Consider the following 21,796-nt stretch of genomic DNA (forward strand, 5'->3'; position numbering starts at 1 on the left):
TTCAATGCAACTTGTAAGAGCATTTTCATGAACCATATGTTTTGGAAAATGGAAGAGCATTTTCACAATCACTTTATTGAAAATGTGATGGGGAATCATACTCAGCGCATCTAAGAGGAAATGGATCAATTGGATCCTTTCTGTCCAATCATTGGACAGAAACAGTACTGGTCACACTGGTAGACAATCTTCATTTGGATGGAGTGCCCCTCTTAGTCCTATTACATTTTTTAATTGACATTTAAGTGCCATCATCCATGGTATCTTCTCAACCATCTGGAAGGGTTGAGGGTTAGGGTGCTGCTTTGCTGTGGTTCTCCTCCAACTTAAATAGAGAGTTTTAGTCAGTAGTTATGTGGGAACCATTAAGTCTGTAGTCACCACAGGATGGGCCAGTGATATTGGAGAAATCTGAATCAGTGTAAGCAGCCATACTGGACTGCATGGGGAGAAACAAGCTCAGACAAAACCTTACTAAGAGGTGCTCTTCGTGTGTAAACATCTTGGCTTCTTGGAAACATCAATTCTGCTGGTTGTTCTAGATAAGACTGTGCTCCCTCTCTCCCTCCTATAGAAGAGATCCCTGGGGATCCTCTTAGATTCAAAGCTCTGTTTGAATATGTTCCGCTGGTGTACCAGATATGCCCCTACTTGGACAAGGAAACTTTAGCTACAGCAACCTCCTGTCACCTGACCAGATTCCTATAATGGAGAATTGCTTTTGAAGACAACTGAGAAACTGCAAGTGGTACAGAAGACAGCAACCAGACTTCTAATATGGGAAAAACATACAGCAGAACAAACACAATCACACTATTGCTATGGTTACTGAACAATTCAAATATGTGCAATTACAGGTAATACTTGACTTACAGTCATTTGTTTAGTGGCCGTTCAAAGTTACAGTGGCACTGAAAAAAATGTCTTACAACCAGCATACTCACTTAGAACCACTGCAGCATCCCTACAGTCACATGATAAAAAAAATCAGGTGCTTGACAACTGACATGTGTTTACAATGGCTGCAGCATCCTAGGTCACGTGATCGTCATTCATGACCTTTCCGGCCAGCTCCTGGAAAGCAAAGTCAATGGAGGGAACCAGACTTGCTGAATGACCATGTGATTCACTTAACTGAGTGATTTACTTAACAACCATGACAAAAATGTCATAAAATTAGGCACGGCTCACTTATCAACTGCTTTGCTTAAAAAAGGAAATTCTGGTCTCAATTGTGGTCATAAGTTGAGGACTATTCATACCAGTGACGTGCGGTGAGGTTTATGACTGGTGAGGCACTGACACAGTGCTGAATTTCAAATATTTTTAGACTTGTCGACTTCAACTCCCAGAATTCCACAGGGAGGCATGCTCAGTTCCAATTTAAAGCGACAGCATTTGTTTTTCTCCTTTGCTCCTTCTTTCTTTTTCTTTTTCTTCTCCTTCCCCTCCTTCCTCCCTCTCTCCCTTCCTCCCCCTCTCTCAAACACACACACACACACACACACACACACACACACACACACACACACACAGAAGTTGGATTGGACTATCTCTCCTACCCCTTCCCTCTCTCACTCACTCTCAAACAAACCCCCATACACACAAAAGTTGGATTGGATATCTTTTCCAGTGGCTTGAAAGCAGCTCCTCTGCCATCCCCCCCATTCCCCTGCTGCCTTTCCCAAACATCTCCACCATTGCAAATGCAGCCTACTGTCTGGGTGGGAAATGCCTGGAACACAATAAAGCCCACCCACCACCTCCTGCTGGCAGGCTGGGGTGAGAGGAGAGGCAGAGAAGCCGGAGGGGAGCCGATCCGAGCCTTCCAAAAGAAAGAGGCTGGGGGGAAGTGTGTGTACTACAGCATGGCTCTTTGCCTGGCTTCCTGCCTCCTCCTGTGGTCTCCTCAGTGCTCGTTTGTGCTCTCCCTCCCCAAGTGTAGTTTGATTGCAGGTGGAGCCACGTTGCCTTTTCAAACTTGTAATCAGTGAAGCTGGGCTAGATTTTTATATAGTTTTATCCAGCTGTGTGTGTGTGAGAGAGAAATGAATGGGGTCCTGGGGAGGAAGTCACTACACTTGGGGAGGGAGAGCACCAGTGAGGAGACCACAGGAGGAGGCAGGAAGCCAGGCAAAGAGCCATGCTGTAGCACACACACTGGCCCCACAACGTGGCTCTGCCTGCAATCAAACTACTCTTGGGGAGGGAGAGCACAAGCGAGCCAGGGTCCTTCCCTCCAGCCTTTGCCCAAAGCCCTGCACAGCACCAGGAGGATGAAGTTTGAATTCCTCCCCCTCCCTCCAACCCACACGTACCTTTTCCAGCTTTTTTTAACAGTTAAGCAGAGTCATCCACGGTGAGGCAGTAACTAGCTCAGCTTTTTCCTTTTACTTTTTTTTTTCATGATGAGAGTGGTGAGGCTGTGCCTCACTTGCCTCACCTGACTGCACGTCACTGATTCATACCTATAAAGCCCTATATGACAAGGTGCTGGTTCCCATTAGAGACTCCTCACTAAAACATGACTCTGCCTGTCCAGTTGTCAAGAGCCAGTTTGCATGTTAGTAAAAAGGGTATGAATCAAAAGACTTTTCCATAGCTGACCCTGCATTGTGGAAACCTTGCACCCACACACATGAGACTTCAGAAGGGACTTAAGAGCATTCCTTTCCAGCAAGATTTTGACCTGAAACAAAGTTTTCAAATGGCCGCCTAGTTCTCTTTCTGTTCTTGTGTTCTTGTACTAATTTATCTCAGTTGTCTGGTATACTATTGTGTAGTGGGCTTCAGTAGGCAAGAACCAGACCAGCATAGTTACAACAGTATTTATTGACTTAAAAATGGAACTAAGGAACTGCAGTCAAATGCCTGTGATTTATACTCTAGGCCCATAGGGCCTTAACCAATCATAGAACTAAAAAAAGCCGGCCCAAATATAAATGTTCTAATTTTCCCTCCAAAACAGTTAGGGTCATCTAAAGGTTAGTTTCATTTTAGCACAGTTAACACAACTATATACATTCAATACATAACACCTCTCCCCCCTAGGATAGTTCTGATCCTCAGTCTGTTCAACATTCATAGTCTTTGAGATAGGCTGGGGGCCCACGGATCCTGGTGGACCGCTGCAATGTTACTGGAGAGTCCTGTTGAAGTGGAGTATTGTCCATCTCCAATTGGACAGAGTCTTGATGGCCATTTTGGTCGCCCGTGAGTGGTGGCGGCTCTACGGCCCTTGGTACCTCCATTTCTCTGGGGGTGGCCACGGGTGATGTAGGCAGACTCAGAGGAAAACAGTCTTCTCGTGGGTCTGATAAAACCTTGGGATCCTCATCAGGGACTGGCCCGGCCTGCCAATGCCGTAACTGATTAATGTGGCATCCCCCAGAGTAACCGTGTATGACAAAGGACCCATTACCTTAGTTAATCTAGCTGCCACCCAAGGTGCCCCACTCCCATAGTTCCTGGCCCAGACCAAGTCACCCAGCTGTAAGTACCTGGGGGGGGGGGGGGGGTTGGCTGAGCCGTCTCTGCCACTATTCTGTCTGGGTGAAGCCGGTCGAGCTTTGTTCTGAGCCGGCAGCCCCACCTAAGCTCCGCTGTGCTGCAACCTGTTGTTGTACAGGGAGTCATGTGTTGACACAGGAGGAAGTTCGCCAGGCAGTGATTCCAGTCCCCAGTCATCATCCACTTGAGTGCCTCCTTTGTGGTCCTGACCATTCGTTCGGCCTGACCATTGGTCGCGGGGTGGAATGGAGCAGATGTTACGTGCCGAATCATGTTGGCGTTGAGGAATGACTGAAACTCTTCTGCCATGAATTGTGCCCCATTGTCGGACACGATCACATCTGGCAGACCATCTGCAGTGAACAGCTGCCGCAATTCTCAGATGACTGGTTGTTGTCATCAATGAAACCGGTGCCACTTCCAACCACTTGGAATAACTGTCCACTACTATCAGGAACACCTGCCCCTGGAAAGGGCCTGCAAAGTCAATGTGCATGTGAGACCATGGTGCATGCGTAGTCTCCCAGTGGTGCACTGGTGCTTGTGGCCTCTCCAGTTGGGTTTCTTGGCAGGCCTGGCAACTCCTTACTTGATTCTCAATGTCTTTGGTCCAGGCCTGGCCACCACAAGTAACTCCTGGCTAGAGCCTTCATCCGAACAATTCCTGGGTGCCCCTCATGTAGGGAATCCAGCACCTTGGAGTGAAGACTGTCACAACGTTAAAAAGTTTGCTAGACATGAACTGACTGAACTGACACTAAAGAGTTAAACTGAGAAAGAGTTATTGCGCAGGTCATAAAAGTTATCTGACAATGATTTATTGCGCATGTCTTCACACATTCCAGAGAAGGAGAGACTTTTCTTCTTTTCTTCACATCTTAATGCATATGCTGTTGGAAATCAGCCCGATCCATAGACCTCATTTTTCTTCAGGGTGATTTTTCCCCTGACAAAGACTGGGTGGAATGATGACCCTGCTGCCCCACAGCACACATCCCTTGTGGGCCGACAGTTCATTTTTCTGAGAAGCGTAGTGCTGGAACTCAGGGCCTGGCCAGGTGTCGGCCATCCCCTTAACACCCAGTTGAGAACGTAACTAAGTGTTTTGTCTGTGGTGGTTTCAGCTGCAATATCCTCTGCATGTAAGTGTGCTTCAGGCAGGTCCTGGATCGCCAGAATACAACAAGCTGGGGCCTGATCCGGCTCAATATGTGGTAGAGGCAATCGGCTAAGAGTGTCGGCATGGCCCATTTCCTTGCCCGACTTGTGGACTAGCCAGTATGAGTGTGCAGCCATGAAACTGGACCATCGCAGTATTCGTGGCGACAGGACCTGCGGTGTCTGTTTGTCGGCTGTGATGAGACCAAGCAGAGGTTTGTGGTCTGTAAAGATGGTGAAGGTTCATCCATATAAGAAATCATGGAACTTCTTAATGCCAGGCACTATGGTGAGGGCTTCCTTGTCTATCTGGGTATAGTTCCTTTCAGCCAATGATAATGTTCTAGAATAGTATGTGATGGGGGCTTCTCTACCATCTGGCATCCTGTGGCTTAGTACTGCCCTAATGCCATATGGCGAAGCATCACAGGCTAGTGTTACTGGTAGGGTTTCGTTGAAATGAGCTGATACAGAGTCTGAGAATAGCAGTGATTTTACCGCTTTGAACTCTTTGTTTTGGGTGCTCAACCAGACCCAGGGTGCTTTTTTGTCCAGTAGGCAGTGTAGAGTTCTGCCAGGGCAGCCTTATGTGGTAAGAAGGAGTGTTAAAAATTGAGCAAGCCTAGGAATGCTTGAAGCTCTGCCTTGTATTTTGGTGTGGGGGCTTGCTGAATTGCCTTTAGCTTTACTTCAGATGGGTGGATTCTGGCAGCGTCAATGTGGAAACCCAGGAATTCTGTGGATACCACGCCGATCTGGCATTTTTCCTTCTTGAGTTTTAGGCCTGCCTCGCAGAAACATTGGAGTACTGCACGGAGATGTCCCACCAGGACTGCTGCTGATTCCCGTGTGATCAGGACATCATCAAAGTACAGGCAGACACCAAGAATGTTCTTCAGTGTTCGTTCCATAATACTTTGGAACAACCCTGGTGCTACTCATACCCCAAAATGCAAGCGGCGCACTCAGAATGAACTTCTATGTGTGACAATTGTCTGTGCCTCTGCGGTAGCATCATCCACCAACAGCTGCTTGTAGGCCTGGGCAAGGTGTAGCTTAGCAAAGATTTGGCCTCCCTGGAGGGAAGCAAGGATGTGGCTTACCACTGGTACAGGGTAAGCATGCTGCTGTAGTGCCTTGTTTATGGTGCACTTGTAGTCTGTGCAGATGCGAATATCCTTGTTAGGCAGTGGTGGAATTCAAATTTGTTTACTACTGGTTCTTTGGGCGTGGCTTGGTGGTCATGTGAGTGGCTGGGCATGGCTGGGTGGTCATGTGAGTGGCTGGGCATGGTCAACTCAATGTCACTCCCACCCAGTCACATGACCCCCCACCCCCCCACCCCCCACGTCACACCTACCCAGGTTTTGTGGCTACCTGTGTTTTCTGTGGGAAATGGGTCATGTGACTGGGTGAGCATGACCAACTTGATTGGTCTCACACTCACAATAAAATAGCACTGTTCCAATATTTAGAATAGAATAACAGAGTTGGAAAGGACCTTGGAGGTCTTCTAGTCCAACCCCCTGCTTAGGCAGGAAACCCTATACTACTTCAAATAAATGATTGTCCAATATCTTCTTAAAAACTTCCAGTGTTGGAGCATTTACAACTTCTGGAGGCAAGTTGTTCTACCGCTTAATTGTTCTGTCAGGAAATTTGAGGGGCTCCTCCAAAAATGAGGGAGTCAATCTATTTTCCAAAGCACCAAAAGGCACCACAAGAAACAATGGATGGAAACTAACCAAAGAGAGAAGCAACCTGTGACTGAGGAGAAATTTCCTAAGGGTGATATCCAGAGGTGGGTTCCTAGGAAATCTCGTGGGTTGTTGCAGCCCTGTAGGGTGGGGAGTGGGGAGAGGCGTCCTGCCAATCTTGGGAAAGGAGACACGTGATAGCAGAGGGTGAAGGTGCTCCCCTTCACCCTTGGTGGTGTGGGCTGCTTTATTGCATGTCTCCTTTCTTTCTCCCTCGCTTGTCCTGGTGGCACCCTGGCAATAGCAGCTGAGTGAGGGAAGGAGGCATGTGATAAAGCATTCCCTTGCCCCTGCCACCAAGGGCAAAGGGGAGCACCTTTGCCCTCAGCTATCGGGCACCTCCTTTCTTTCTCTGCCTGTTCCAACAAGCAAAGGAGGCACCGGCCACTAAACTGCCCGCCTGCATTCAAACTAGGCCACCTCCTCTCTCCCCACTCTGAAGGGGGAGGGAAGGACTCTCCCAAGACCCGCTTCCCTTACCTTGTGGTGCAGTTCCAGGACAGTGGGATATTCTTTCTTTTGCCAGTATGGGGGCGTGGCCAGGCTGCCATAGCTACCGGTCCGGTCTGTTACGCCAGATTTTCACTACCTCTTTTGGCGTACTGTACCATACCGGGAGGAACCCACCACTGCACTATACTGATGTTACTGTGATTTGTGGATAACTTTCTAACACTTGAATGTACATCTCTTGACTTAATGGCTCTCCAGAATGATTCTGTTATTATGTGGCTGTAGACACATATGAATTCAGTTTGTTCTTTTGAACAAGCTTTCTTGTGCCTCTAAATTTTTAGAATCGTTGAGAGGGAAATGATTCTAAGAGGGGACTTAAATAATCCCCTCCTTTTGGTCTGTGTCCTCTATTGTCATTTTAGCCTAACTTTGAAAGCTCTATAGAACAGAAAATAATTAGATCTAGCAGCATAAATGCTAGATTAAATGTAGCCCTCTCTTTCTTGCACTGAACATTTAAAACGTTTCATCGTCCAGATGCTTCCTTCCACAAATATGTATCATCTGGTTGATGACCTCTAAATACCGTGTTTCCCTGAAAATAAGACAGGGTCTTATTTTCTTTTGACCACCGAAATAAGCGCTTGGACTTATTTTCAGGGACGTCTTATTATTTTGTCCTCATGGCTGCTGCTGTGTTGCGATATTTTTTGGGAGGGCTTATTTTCAGGGGACGGCTTATTTTAGCACATGCGCTCAAAAGCCCGATTGGGCTTATTATCCGGGGAGGTCGTATTTTCAGGGAAACAGGGTAGGAATCCTATTTGTCAGAACAGATTATCTTCAAACTACATAGACATCTTTCCATGAATCGATGGTATGAATGATTTCAACAATCAATCTAATGATGGATGATGGTTTCAGGGACCATGAGGACACACTGCTTTGGTTGAGTTGGGAGGCCTCCCTCAAGAAAATGGGATGGTATTGATGGTGGCAGTAGCAGAAGTACCTACATCTTAACGTCTAGCAGCACCCTCTTCTCCTCCTGCACCCGGATGCCCCATACGCAGTCTTGACCTTTTCCATAAGACTGGGGCCAGTCAGGAGAAAGTACAACACCTGTTGGCTCAGACAGCTCCCCACCACACAATGCTGGAGAGAAAAGATGCATAATCAGAAGACTATAGCTTGAATGAAGCAGTGCAGCTACTCAACCAGTTTAAGCCAGTTTTAAACCACTTTCTTTTGGTACCAATAAAGGAGAATATTTGTACTTTGGGGTTGAAATGAGGGGTATTTGGTGCTCTCTCAGCTTAGTTGTTTTCTTGCAGATGTTTGGTTACCCAAACTAGGTACAGTGGTACCTTGGTACTCAACTGTTTCAAAATTCATCCAATTTGGTACTCAACGCATTATGGCATGACAATTTGTTCCTGGTATTCGTCATTTGTTTGCTACACAATGTGCAAGTTAGAACTTGTCAGTGTTGGTGGCCTTGTCACTGACTACATTATTTCTTATGGAAAACTTTGTTTGGTACTCATCATTTTTGGTAATCATTGCGCCTCTTGGAACCAATTAACAATGAGTACCAAGGTACCATTGTAACATCATCAGAGCTCTCTTGTGAGCTCTCCATAAGGAAAACAGTATTTAAATGTCTTGAGAATGAAGACAGCGGAGGGGAGTTGATGTTTTCTGAACATGAGATTCAGAAGGTTGTATCATTCTCTCATCCCAATCAAATCTGATGTAGTGACTAGACATTGAGAAGATCCCATTTTCCTTCTACTAGATTGAGGGCGGCCCATGTCCACCCTTGCAACTGGAAGTGAATGCTCCGTTTTCTCACCCTCATAATAGCAAGAGTTGAGGTGCTGGGCTGAAGCATAATGTCACCGTATCGAATGAGCATCACATGGGAAGGCTTTTGATGATGAACATCAAAGCAAAACAATGGTTGCCTGCTGTGTCCAACTCCAGAATTCCTGGATTGAAGTGCCCTCATGTTGGATGATAGGGAGAATCAGCTGCCTACTAGTGCCAGGCTCTACCTAGTCCAATTGCCTAGCTCCTCAGCTTCCTGAAGGAATATGAGAATGTGGACCTTCCAGAGGCATGTGGCTCATAGCTGGAACTGATAGTTTTGTAATGGAGGGAAGAATATCTCCCGACCTGGAGAATCACGCCTCCTCTCAGTGTCCATGTGCTCCCTAGCCATTAAAGAAAAGACCTGAACTGGAATGAGCAGAAAGGTACCTTGGAAAGACTAATGGTGTTCTTTCTCATTCTAGGAATTTTAAAACATATTTTAGTCCTGCCTACTGGAGCAAGTAGAAGATGGAAACCAGTTTTCAAAATGTGTAGATGCTGAAAGTCTCCACAGCACATTTAGCCATTCTTGCTGACACTGCTGGGGTTCAGCGATATCTGAAGCATCACAGATGTCCCACCTCTGCTGTATTTTGGGGGGGGGGGGGGGTAAGTCATTCTAATTTCTTTCAAAAGGTTATAGTTGAGTCCATAGGATGGAAACTGAAGGCTCTGGCCATATTACCTTAGAGTTAAAGTATTTTATATTCCTGGATTAAAATAATAGCTGCCCCACAAAGTGTGTGGGGGAAGATGTTACATTACTATGTTGTGAGAACCACCAAAAAGGAGTCAGCTGACCTAATCATCTATCCCAGTGGTGGGATTCAAATAATTTAACAACCAGTTCTCTGCCCTAATGACTGGCTGAGTAGGTGTGGCTGGGTGGTCATGTGACTGGGTGGGTGTGGCCAACTTGACATCACTCACGTCGAGGGGCGCCTCATCTCGCCTGGCCTCTCCCCTCCCAGCCACTCCTCACCTCACACGGCTTCTCCTCGCCGGGCAGCTCACCTGGCCTTTGAAATAAGCACAACACAGAAGGCTTCCATCCTAGGAAATAAGCCCATTCAATGCCTCTCTCTCTACCAAAACAAGGTGGCCCGTCTTCACATCTTGTACATCTTGCTCCATCTTTGATGATAGGGGGAGAAATTTTAGCCCCCTCAGAAAAGGCTCGCAATCTGGGAGTCCTCCTGGATACGCGGCTTAGTTTAGAAGAACACCTGACAGCTGTGACCAGGGGGGGCTTTTACCAGGTTTGCCTGGTACGTCAGTTGCGCCCCTTCCTGGATCGGGATGCTCTGTGCACAGTCACTCATGCCCTCGTCCTTTCTCGCCTGGACTACTGCAATGCTCTCTACATGGGGCTGCCCTTGAAGAGCACCCAGAGGCTTCAGCTGGTCCAGAATGTGGCCGCGCCGGTTGTCATGGGGGTACCTAGGTGCTCCCATGTTACACCCCTTTTAGGCGGCCTGCACTGGTTGCCGGTTGTTTTCCGGGTGCGATTCAAGGTATTAATTATGACCTTTAAAGCGCTCCATGGCTTAGGCCCAGGGTACCTGCGAGACCACCTACTGCCACCAGTAGCCTCCCACCATCCAGTACGATCCCACAGAGTTGGCCTCCTCAGGGTGCCGTCGGCCAGGCAGTGTCGGCTGGTGACCCCCAGGGGGAGAGCCTTCTCTGTGGGAGCGCCTTCCCTCTGGAATGAGCTGCCCCCGGAGTTTCGCATAATCCCCGACCTCCGGTCCTTCCGACGCGCCCTAAAAAGTTGGCTTTTCCAGGAAGCCGGCCTGGCCTGTTAATATTAACTTATTTTAAATGTATTGTTTTTTTTAAAATTCGGTTTGTTTTTTTGGATATGGATTTAATTTTTTTTTTAACTTTTGGGATGTGTGTTTTTTAATGTTGTACGCCGCCCTGAGTCCTTTTGTTGAAGGGCGGCATATAAATCCAAATAAACAATAAACAACAACAAACAATCTTTTCAAGTACAGCCTCTCTTCCTGTGTATAAGATGAGCAATGCACACTGAACTGATCCGCAGGATGAGGGGGAGGATTTGAGCTACCTGAATGGGCATGTTCAATCAGTTTGGTGCAACTGTGCACTGTACAAGCAGCACCCTGACCGAAGTGTGGGAGTGCCTGGTGACCGATCGGGATTCATGATCTCAAAGGGTAAAAGCAACCAAGCAGCTGCATCACCTCCAGGCACTTCACCACTGTTTGGGCTCTTTCCCCTCAGCCTTAATTAGGCCTGAGGATGGTGAGAGTCACGACCGGACTCCCGGCAGCAAAGCCCCCTCTGCTGGCCCCCTCCTGTCAGGGGGAAAATGGACAGGGGCCTGGGGAGGAGGTGTCTCCTCTCCAGGCCCCCATCCATTTTGCCCCAGACAGCCAGACAAACTTAAGCAAAATGCCAGCTGTCTCCACTTCTCTTGCCTCCACAGGTTCAGGCAGATGGTCGGGAGGCTGGAGTGGGGAAAACCCCAAGAATATGGAGAACAAGTGGCTTCCAGCCACTTTCCTTGCCCAGCTGCAGCTCGCGCTGCTGTGTGTCGCAGTGGAAAGAAAGTCACCACTGAGTTTTAGCTGGGTTCAGCAGGCGCTCCAAACACTTTCCTGAACAGACTTGGGGATCGGCATGTAGGGTGGGCGGGAAAGCTTTTTGCATTGCTCTCTGCTGCACTCCTTGCAGCAAAATCCAAGCCGGAGTGACAGGGAGAGAACTGCAGTTTTGCAGGCGGCAGAGAAGGAGAAGCCCGAAGCTCCTTCTTGTCTCCAGTTGCCTGGGGAGGAGGCGCCGGGTTCCAAATTTGTACTAAAGAACCACAGAGGGATTGGATGTAAACACTAGACCACAGGCTAAGCGGGGAGTGTGATGACTTGGCATAATCTAAAGGCAGACAACAAGGAGCTTGAACTAGAGGCTAGTCTTTATTCAGCGGCAGCCATCTTAGAAACTACCTTCTGCCCTAGATGACATCATTTAAAAAGTTAACTGTTTCCTAACCTTCTTAAAGAGCTAGGCATAACAATTGAACTTGAAATATAACATAAAACATACACATCATTACATCTCCCTTCTTAAGTATAAAACATCTAATATGATACAAAGCCTTTCCATATTTTTGGTTTAATAGCTCGACCATAGCGAGAGAAAGTTACCTCTGTCTGATCATCAGTAAAATTGCTGTCAGGTTGTGAGTCAGTCCCGGCATTGTCACATGCTGATATGCTTACATTATCCTTGGCGTTCTCGGTAGGCTGTATATCCGTGTTCGGGAATTCTGTGCCATCATGCGCTTGCGCTTCATTTTCCTTGTTGTTTACTTCTTCCAACGCAGTATCAGCAGCAGTGTCTGGACGAAGATGACACCTGTTTCTTCTCAATTGTTGTCCACGTTCGGTTTCAACTACATATGATTTTGGTGAATTGCCTTCTCTGACAATTCCAGCAGGTTCCCATGTTCTCCCAGTGACTCTGTGTCTCACAGCTTGCCCAGCACACAGTGGACGAAGAGGCTTGGTAAATTTATCAAAATACAGTTTTTGCTTTCTCATATTTATGTTCCTCTGAGCTGTTACCCGCTCATATGGGATGGAACGAGGCTGCAATTTATGCAGAGCAGTAGGCACTGTAGTCCTCAGTGTTCTCCCCATTAGCAGCTGCGCCGGTGAGCATAAACCCTCAATGGGTGTTGCACAATAGTTTAACAGGCCTAAATACACATCCTGCCCTGATGATTGTGCTTTCTGTATAATGGATTTGGCTATGCCAACATACTTCTCTGCTAGGCCATTGGCCTGTGGGTGATAAGGGCTTGTGGGTTTGTGCTTGATTCCCCATTCACGCAGGAAGCACTGGAATTCAGCACATGCGAATTATGGCCCATTGTCAGACACAAGTTCTTCACACACTCCATGTCTTGAAAGTATTGTCTTGAAAGCCCATATGACTGTTGACGCTTTTAGGCCCAGCTGCACTAGTTCAAAGTATTTGCTGTAGTAGTCTACTATCATCAGGTAGTGGATGTCTTCAAAATGAAAAATATCTGTAGCCAATCTCTGCCATGCCTGTGAAGGAGCATTCCACGGTGTAAGAGGTTCTTTCGCATTGTTTTTTTGAAATGTCTGGCAGGTGTCACACTTCTTTACAAGTGTTTCAATATCAGAGGCCAGATGAGGCCAGTAGACCACCTCCCGTGCTCTGCGCTTACACAGAGTAATGCCCAAATGTCCCTGGTGAATTTGTTCCATTACTTCTGCCTGCTGTGACTTAGGAATAAGGATATGGTCACCCATTAGTATGATATCCTCATGAATGGATAGTTCATCTTTCACAGGCCAGAATTCCTGCAACTCAGGACACAGCTTCTTGCATTTTTCTGGCCAGCCATTGCACATGACACGAGTTAGTTTCTCTAGTACTTTGTCCTGTTTAGTGTCTTGTCTTATTTTCTCCAGCCGTACATCTGATATTGGCAAGTTCACTAGTACTGTATGTACCTGCTCTTCCAACTCAGGTTCATCCCTGGCTTCATGTCCTTCTGGAAACACCCTTGACAGGCAATCTGCCATTGGAATTTCCTTCCCAGGCTTATACTTCACTGTGAGATCATATTGCTGTAATTTCATAACCATTCGCTGCAAGCGTGGAGGTGGAGAAGCTAGCGGTTTTTGTAGTATGTACTCCAACGGCTTGTGGTCAGTTTCTACAACTACTGGGCGACCATATATGTATTGATGAAATTTTTCACATCCATTTACAATGGCCAGCATCTCTTTCTCAATTTGAGCATAATTAGCTTGTGTCGTGGTCAGTGCATGTGAAGCATATGACACAGGATGTCCTTGTTGAGTCAGTACAGCACCTAACCCAAACTGGGATGCATCCACTTGAAGCACGGTGTCAGCATTTGCATCGAAGTATTTCAGTATTGGCCCTGGGTGTTTAGTGATCAGTTTCTTCACTTTGTCAAAAGTCCTTTCCATGTTTGCATCCCAACACCAAACTGCATCCTTCTGCAGCAATGCATGTAACAGTGCTGTCTGTTGAGAGAGGCCCTTAGAGAATTTAGATAGATAGTTGAAAATGCCCAATGATGTCTCCAGTTCCTTTCTGGAGGCTGGGGCCTTTATGTTAAGAACTGCTGTAATCTTCTTTGGATCAGGCTTCAAGCCCTCTTTGGTTAGTAGGTGTCCAAAGTATATCACTTCTCCTACCCCAATTTGCATTTTATTTGGATTGAGTTTAACATCGATTGAGAAAAGCAGTAAGGTTTCTGTCATGCTCTACTTGATCCTTTCCATATACCAACAAATCATCAACTATTACTTCAACACCCTGTAGACCAGCAATCAGTTCGTGTGATTTCTTTTGAAATATCTCCTGTGCCGATGCTATGCCGAAGGGCACCCTTGTGAAGTGCCATCGACCCGCAGGGGAGTTGAAAGTAGTGAGGTAACTGCTGGCTTCATCAAGACGCAATTGCCAGTAACCAGACTGGGCATCTAATACACTGAACACTGTTGCTCCTACTAGCTTGTGTGCTATGTCCTCCATGGTGGGGAGTTTGTAGTGTTCTCTCATTATTACTTTGTTCAAATCACGTGGGTCAATGCATATGCAAATTGCACCTGTGTTCTTCTTCTCCACCACAACCATAGAACTGACCCATTCCGATGGTTCAGTTACCTTCTTTACTACTCCCAACTTCTCCATCCTAGTGAGTTCCTGTCTAACTTTATCCACAAGAGTTAGAGGTATTTTCCTTGGGGCATGGATGACAGGCTGTGCACCCTCTTTTATACATATGGCTTATGCCTGGGAGATACCCCAGGCCCTTGAATAGATCACAGTTTTCACGTTTAATATCAGCTTCCGTCAGACCTCTGTGCCCACCATCCACAGTCATTATGATCTTCACAAGTCCAATCTCTTTACTTGTTTTGAGACCTAGCACGGCTGGGGCTTGTGTTTCTATCACAAACAATTGTAAAAATCTTTCAGATCCCTTGTACGCACATTTTACATGACAGCGACCCATTACTTTCAGCTTTTCACCACCATATCCCATTAATTTCGGTAGGTCCAGAGTCTCTAAGGGGGATTCATGCCTGAGGTGTTCCAGATATATGTGGCTTGGCACACAATTTACTTGTGCTCCAGTGTCTATTTTGAATGTGACTGGAGTTTTGTTGGCTCCTATTTGTAATGTTACCTTGGCTTCATCTGCAGTCTGATGTGCTTTCTGTATCGTTGCAAGATATACTGGGGAGAAGTCCGAGTCTGACCCTGCATTGTCATCAATGTCCTCTATGGCTTGTACAGCCCATATTTGTGGCCTTCCGGTTTGTGAAGACAGTTTACACACCCTGGCAAAGTGTCCTCTTTTCTTGCATTTGTTACATATTTGCCCCCTTGCAGGACAGACACTGTTTTTGTGGTGCATATTTCCACAATATCCACAAGCTGCTTTTCTGTTACTTGCTCCAGTGCCATAGGTGCCTTTTGTTCCTTTGTGTGCCTTTTCTTGACCATATCTACTGCTTTGAGTTTCTATAGCACTGATCTGGTGCTGTCTTCCTTCCAGTATCTGCATGTCCTTTCTTGATATTTCATATGCTCTGGCAATCCTTACGGCTTTCTCAAGATTTAAGTCTTCTTCCTGCAGCAGTTTTTCCTGAACTTCCTTTAACTTACTGCCCATCAGAATACGGTCTTTAATCATATCTCCAGCATCATAAAAACCAGTCTTTGGCAAGCAAGCGCAGCTGGGTCACCCATTCATCCACAGATTCACCTCCACACTGGTTTCTCTCATAAAAAAAAATTCTCTGCACTGTGGAGTTTTTTCTCGGGTTGCAGTATGCTTCAAACTTTGCAAACAGTACCTCTGTTTTCTTTTTGTCCTCTGCAGTGATCTCCCCACTTGTTTGCCAGGTTCTGCACACATCGCGTCCTTTCTGTCCCACACATATTAAAAAGTGTGCTGCTTTCTGCTGATTAGTCCATTTGTCTGCATCAAGTCCTGCAAACACAAGCTCTATCAGCTCCCTCCATTTTGACCAGTTTTCAGATATGTTCCCTGACTCCAAATCCAGGGAAGGAATGTTCTTTGTGTTGCTGTTTGCTGCCATGACTCCTCTCACCCCACTCCTGGTACCATGTGATGACTTGGCATAATCTAAAGGCAGACAGCAAGGAGCTTGAACTAGAGGCTCGTCTTTATACAGCGGCAGCCATCTTAGAAACTACCTTCTGCCCTAGATGACATCATTTAAAAAGTTAACTGTTTCCTAACCTTCTTAAAGAGCTAGACATAACAATTGAACTTGAAATATAACATAAAACATACACATCATTACAGGGAGATCTTTGATGCTGGGCCACTTTGTGTGGGCTGCTCGGCGCCATCTTTTGTGTGCAGTGGCAGGTGGGGCGGCAAAGCGCCTCCTAGGTTTTCTAGGGTTTGGCCCTGGCCTTTCTCTTGCAAGAGGCTGCCAGTGGAAGCAAGGAGGAAGATGCCCGGGCTCCGTTCGTCCAAGTGGAGGGGGCATTGCTGCCGGGAGTCTGGTCACGAATCTCACCTAATTAAGGGTGAGGGGAAAGAGTGTGAATGGCGGCAAAGTGCCTAGAGGTGATGCGGCTGCTCGGTTGCTTTTACCCTTTGAGATTGTGAATCCTGATTGCTCGCCGGGCACTCCCACACGGCGTTGATTGGGCTTATTTCTTAGGATGGAAGCCTTCTGTGTTGTGCTTATTTCGAAGGCCAGACGGCGAGGAGTGGCTGGGGGGGGAGGGGCGAGGCATGCTATTCAGCCGGTTTGCCAAACTCCACAAAAAATTAGCTACCAGGTCTAATGAACCAGTGTGAAACGGCTGAATCCCACCACTGACCTATCCCATAGGGCATGGATGTCAAACTCAATTTCATTGATGGCCGCATCAGGGTTGTGTATGACCTCAGAGGGCGGGGTGGGCATGGTCATGGTGGGCATGATACAGGATTTGGGGAGGGAATGTGGTGGCCAAGTGCTAAGGCAGGACTTCCTTGAGACCCTCCCTCACTCTCATTATACAGAAAATCCTCAAGTTACAAATGTAATAGAGCCTGCCAATTACATTCATAAGCCAAGGATTTGTTTGATTGAATCATGTTAAATGAACATGATCACTCCCTGCTTTCCCCAATGCATTTGTTAATTGAATGTGAAGATCATTAAATGTACATGAGGTATTTCAGAGTGGGGAAGAGCATGCGGGGCCTAGTGTTGGAGCAGGCCATCCAAGACCTCCCCCAACCCACTGCATGCGAAGAAGAGACTTCTTAAGTGTTTTTTACAGGGGCTTTTAAACCAAATTTTAAGGGGGGGGAGGGGGGGTTGATTCGGATGGCTCAGACAGGCTTGGGGGGGGAGTCTGTCAGGGCACAGGCCAGAGCTAATTAATGGGCACGGGTTGGGAGGGCTAGGAAGGGTAGGGATTCCGGGGGAGACATTAAGCCATTCCATTGGGGGGTTCACCATCTCTACTGTTTGTGGGAGAGGCAGATATGGTGGGGGCCGAGGGCCAAATGATGTTCGGAGGACGCGGGTTTGCTGGTTAAGAGCGATCACGCGTTCCGACCCTCATCGCCCTTCTCGTACCCCCGGGTGCTCGGGATTACAGGACCCTGGTCTCCGGCTGGTGTCGCTTAACGCCAGGTCCGTGGTACATAAGGCTCCCCTCATTTACGACCTCATACAAGAGGGTAGAGCGGACCTGGCGTGCATTACGGAGACCTGGTTGGGCCATGAGGGGGGTGTGCCCCTTAGCGAACTATGCCCACCAGGCTTCCAGGCGTTTCACCAGCCGAGAGCCCAGGGCAGGGGCGGGGGGGGGGGTGGCGGTGGTTATTAGGGAAAGTCTCAGACCTCAGGAGGTCACTGTGCCTCAGATAGGCGGGTGTGAGTCCCTCTTTGTGAAGTGGGGCCTTGGAGCTCAGGTGGGCCTTTTTGTTACATACCTATCTCCCTGCTACGTTTCATCGGCCCTGCCGGAGCTGCTGGATGTGCTAGCTGGATTGGCGGTTGATTTCCCAAGGCTCATGGTCCTGGGGGATTTCAATCTGCCTTCCATTGGCGAGACATCGGAGTCAGCTCGGGAGTTCATGGCTTCCATGACAGCTATGGACCTAACTCAGTTAATTCAAGACCCCACCCATAATGGGGGACACATGCTCGACCTGATTTTTGTCTCTGGGCAGTGGATGAATGATCTAGATTTAGGGGATATTTCTATTCAACCCTTGTCGTGGTCTGATCATTTCCTCATCAGGCTTGACTTCCATACCGCTACTCCTCGCCGCAGGGAGGCGGAACCAACTAGATGGTTCCGCCCCAGGCACCCGATGGACACCGAAAGGTTCCTGATGGAGCTTGGGACTTTTCCTGAATCCCTTGCTCACAACTCGACCGAAGCCCTAGTGCAATCCTGGGATAGGGCGGCCGCTGGGGCCTTGGATCGCGTGGTGCCTTTGCGGCCTCTGACCCAGTGTTGATCCCGGGCGGCTCCCTGGTTTACCGAGGAGTTCCGGGAGATGAAACGCCGGAAAAGACGCCTAGAGAGTTGCTGGAGGGCCAGCCGGTCCGAATCTGATCGAACACTAGTAAGAATTCATATTAAATCCTACTTAGTGGTGATAGAAGCGGCAAAACGGCAACATTTTTCCACTCTTATCACGTCCGCAGATAACTGCCCAGCTGCCCTGTTTAGGGTGACCCGCTCTTTACTTAACCAAGGAACTGGGGAAGACCCCTTGCAGGGTAGGGCTGAAGAATTTGCTCAGTATCTGCAGGATAAAATTGCTCAGATCCGGACAGGCTTGGACTCTGACTGGGTAGATTCGGGCGAGCCGACGGGGATGAATCTTGAGGAGACAATCTGGGATCAGTTTGACCCTGTGACCCCTGAAGGCATGGACAGGATTATGGGGAGACTCAGTGCTGCCACTTGTGTGCTGGATCCGTGTCCCTCTTGGTTAGTTTTGGCTTCCTGGGAGGAGACACGAGGCTGGCTCCAGGCGATTACCAACACTTCATTGAGAGAGGGGTTCTTTCCCCAGTACCTGGATGAAGCTGTCTACCTGGATCCGTTTCAGTCGGGTTTCAGGCCCGGGTACAGCACGGAGACGGCATTGGTCGCGTTGGTCGATGATCTCTGGCGGGCCCGGGACAGGGGCTGCTCCTCTGTCCTGGTCCTATTAGACCTCTTGGAGGCTTTCGATACCATCGACCATGGTATCCTACTGCGATGACTCGGGGGGTTGGGAGTGGGGGGCACCGTTTTACGGTGTTTCTCCTCCTACCTGTCGGATCGGTCGCAGTTTGTGTTGACTGGAGGGCAGAGATCGACCCCCAGGCGCATCACTTTGTACATCTTGTTCCATCTTTGATGATAGGGGGAGAAATTTTAGCCCCCTCAGAGAAGGCTCGCAATCTGGGAGTCCTCCTGGATACGCGGCTTAGTTTAGAAGAACATCTGACGGCCGTGACCAGGGGGGCCTTTTACCAGGTTCGCCTGGTATGTCAGTTGCGCCCCTTCCTGGATCGGGATGCTCTGTGCACAGTCACTGCTCTGTGCACAGTCACTCATGCCCTCGTCCTTTCTCGCCTGGACTACTGCAATGCTCTCTACATGGGGCTGCCCTTGAAGAGCACCCGGAGGCTTCAGCTGGTCCAGAATGCGGCCGCGCGGGTTGTCATGGGGGTACCTAGATGCTCCCATGTTACACCCCTTTTAGGCGGCCTGCACTGGTTGCCGGTTGTTTTCCGGGTGCGATTCTAGGTATTAATTATGACCTTTAAAGCGCTCCATGGCTTAGGCCCAGGGTACCTGCGAGACCACCTACTGCCACCAGTAGCCTCCCACCGTCCAGTGCGATCCCACAGAGTTGGCCTCCTCAGGGTGCCGTCGGACAGACAGTGTCGGCTGGTGACCCCCAGGGGGAGAGCCTTCTCTGTGGGAGCGCCTTCCCTCTGGAATGAGCTGCCCCCGGAGCTTCGCATAATCCCTGACCTCCGGTCCTTCCGACGCGCCCTAAAAAGTTGGCTTTTCCAGCAAGCCGGCCTGGCCTGTTAATTTTAACTCATTTTTTAAATGTATTGTCCTATAAATTGGGTTTGTTTTTTGGATATGTATTTAATTTATTTTTAACTTTCGGGATGTGTGTTTTTTAATGTTGTATGCTGCCCTGAGTCCTTTGGGAGAAGGGCAGCATATAAATCCAATAAAGCAAACAAACAAACAACAAACACTGAGATACGTCATGCTCCCCTGGGGTCTCATCGGGCTGAACTGCAAGCCCCTTGTTGATTGGCGGCCATGCCCCAATCCCTGAAGCTGCTCATTTGAACTAGCCAGTCAGCAGCAAGCAGGAAGCTCCTTGTCACTGGCCAGACTGGGCCCAAACTTAGCCTGCAGGCCCTCATGGCAGAGAAGCTGGTCTTTTATTCAGGTGGGAAAAGCTGTTTTCCTTACATCTCACATTCTTACAACTTCATTGGCTTCTGAATAAAAGACTTTGGCTTCTCTGCCATGTGGGTCAGCCTCTTCTGGAGCTCAACAAAAAGTAAATACAGTAACACCCACAGAGGCTCCATTTCGACCTGAAACAGGCTGGGGGAGGCCTGTGGAGGGCCGAATAGAGCCTCGGAGGGCCGAATCTGTCTCACAGATGCTCCATTTTGGCCCGTAACGGGCTGGGGGATGCCTGTGGAGGGCCTAATGGAGCCTTGGAGGGGCGGATTCGGCCCACAGAGGCTCCAATTCAGCCAGCAATGGGCCAGGGGAGGCCTCAAATTTAAGACTTGTGGACTTCAACTCCTAGAATTCCTCAGAGAGCCATGCCCTAGGGAGTTAAATAAAGCCAGGCACTCAGTGTTAAATTAACACCAGTCAGTTGTGTTGTGAGAAAACTTAAGTTCAATCATCTAGCCGGGTTTGTGTCTCTAGTCTTCCAAAAAGAGAGGGAGGGAGGGAGGGAGGGAGGGAGGGAGGGAGGGAGGGAGGGAGGGAGGGATATATATATATATATATATATATATATATATATATATATGTATGTATGTATGTATGTATGTATGTATGTATGTATGTATTTGTGTTACAACCCCTGGTATGACTAAATATGGGAGGAAGGTCACTACTCCCTCTTTCTGTCCTTCGGCTTATCACAAAGACCATGCAGGCAGAAAACCATATTTTTATTTTTACTGTTGCCTTTTTATATTTGTGTTGTAATTGTACTGATAAATAAATAAAGGGAGACTAGGATAGATCTATTTCGAGCTAATTAGCTCTCATCAGCTAGCCATACCCTTACTGGGATTAGAACCCGGGCTGTATATATCTTATATATATCTTATATATATATACAGCCCGGGTTCTAATCCCAGTAAGGGTATGGCTAGCTGATGAGAGCTAATTAGCTCGAAATAGATCTATCCTAGTCTCCCTTTATTTATTTATCAGTACAATTACAACATATATATATATATATATATATATATATATATATATATATATATATATATATATATATATATATATATATATATATATATATATATATATATATATATATATATATATATCAATCAATGATGAAGGGGATAGTGAGATCATTTAGCCTTCTCAGTGGTTTCCTGATACAGGATATCACTCCTTTTTGAAGGACATAAGTGGGGCTCTATAAGTCTAAAACCCAGTTAATGTGACTGTTTGCTTCTAGAACCATTTAGCCCTATACAAATAAGCTTTCTAGATCATGCACTGTTCTTGCTTGTAAAATGTCATTTTTAGAACGGCACCTGTCCCATTTTAATTTCCAGACTTTGTACAGATCATGGCAGATCCATACTCTGCCACAACTCCCCTCTCCTTCCAATCAGGTTGGCTTCTGTCTCTGCCCCAATTTGCTCAGTTGTGCAAATGTGTGCCTGAGTTCGTAAAACCCAGTGCATAGCAGTAATTTGCTCAGGCCTGTTGTG

The 21,796-nt window shown here is 47.5% G+C and overlaps 1 protein-coding gene across 1 annotated transcript in view; it reads right to left on the reverse strand.

The window, feature by feature from the left end:
* The window catches only part of LOC309400574 (seizure protein 6 homolog), a gene marked incomplete at its 5' end in the record, with an annotated part of 167,997 nt that overhangs the window by 80,390 nt on the left and 65,811 nt on the right, over window positions 1–21,796 (reverse strand). The window contains one exon of the mRNA XM_081969139.1: window positions 7,898–8,036. Within this exon, the coding sequence (XP_081825265.1) occupies window positions 7,898–8,036 (139 nt within the window). The remainder of the gene's footprint in view (window positions 1–7,897; window positions 8,037–21,796) is intronic.

The sequence above is a fragment of the Natrix helvetica genome, assembly GCF_964273705.1.
Source record: "Natrix helvetica genome assembly, chromosome: W".
In the NCBI taxonomy this organism is placed as follows: Eukaryota; Metazoa; Chordata; class Lepidosauria; order Squamata; family Natricidae; genus Natrix; species Natrix helvetica.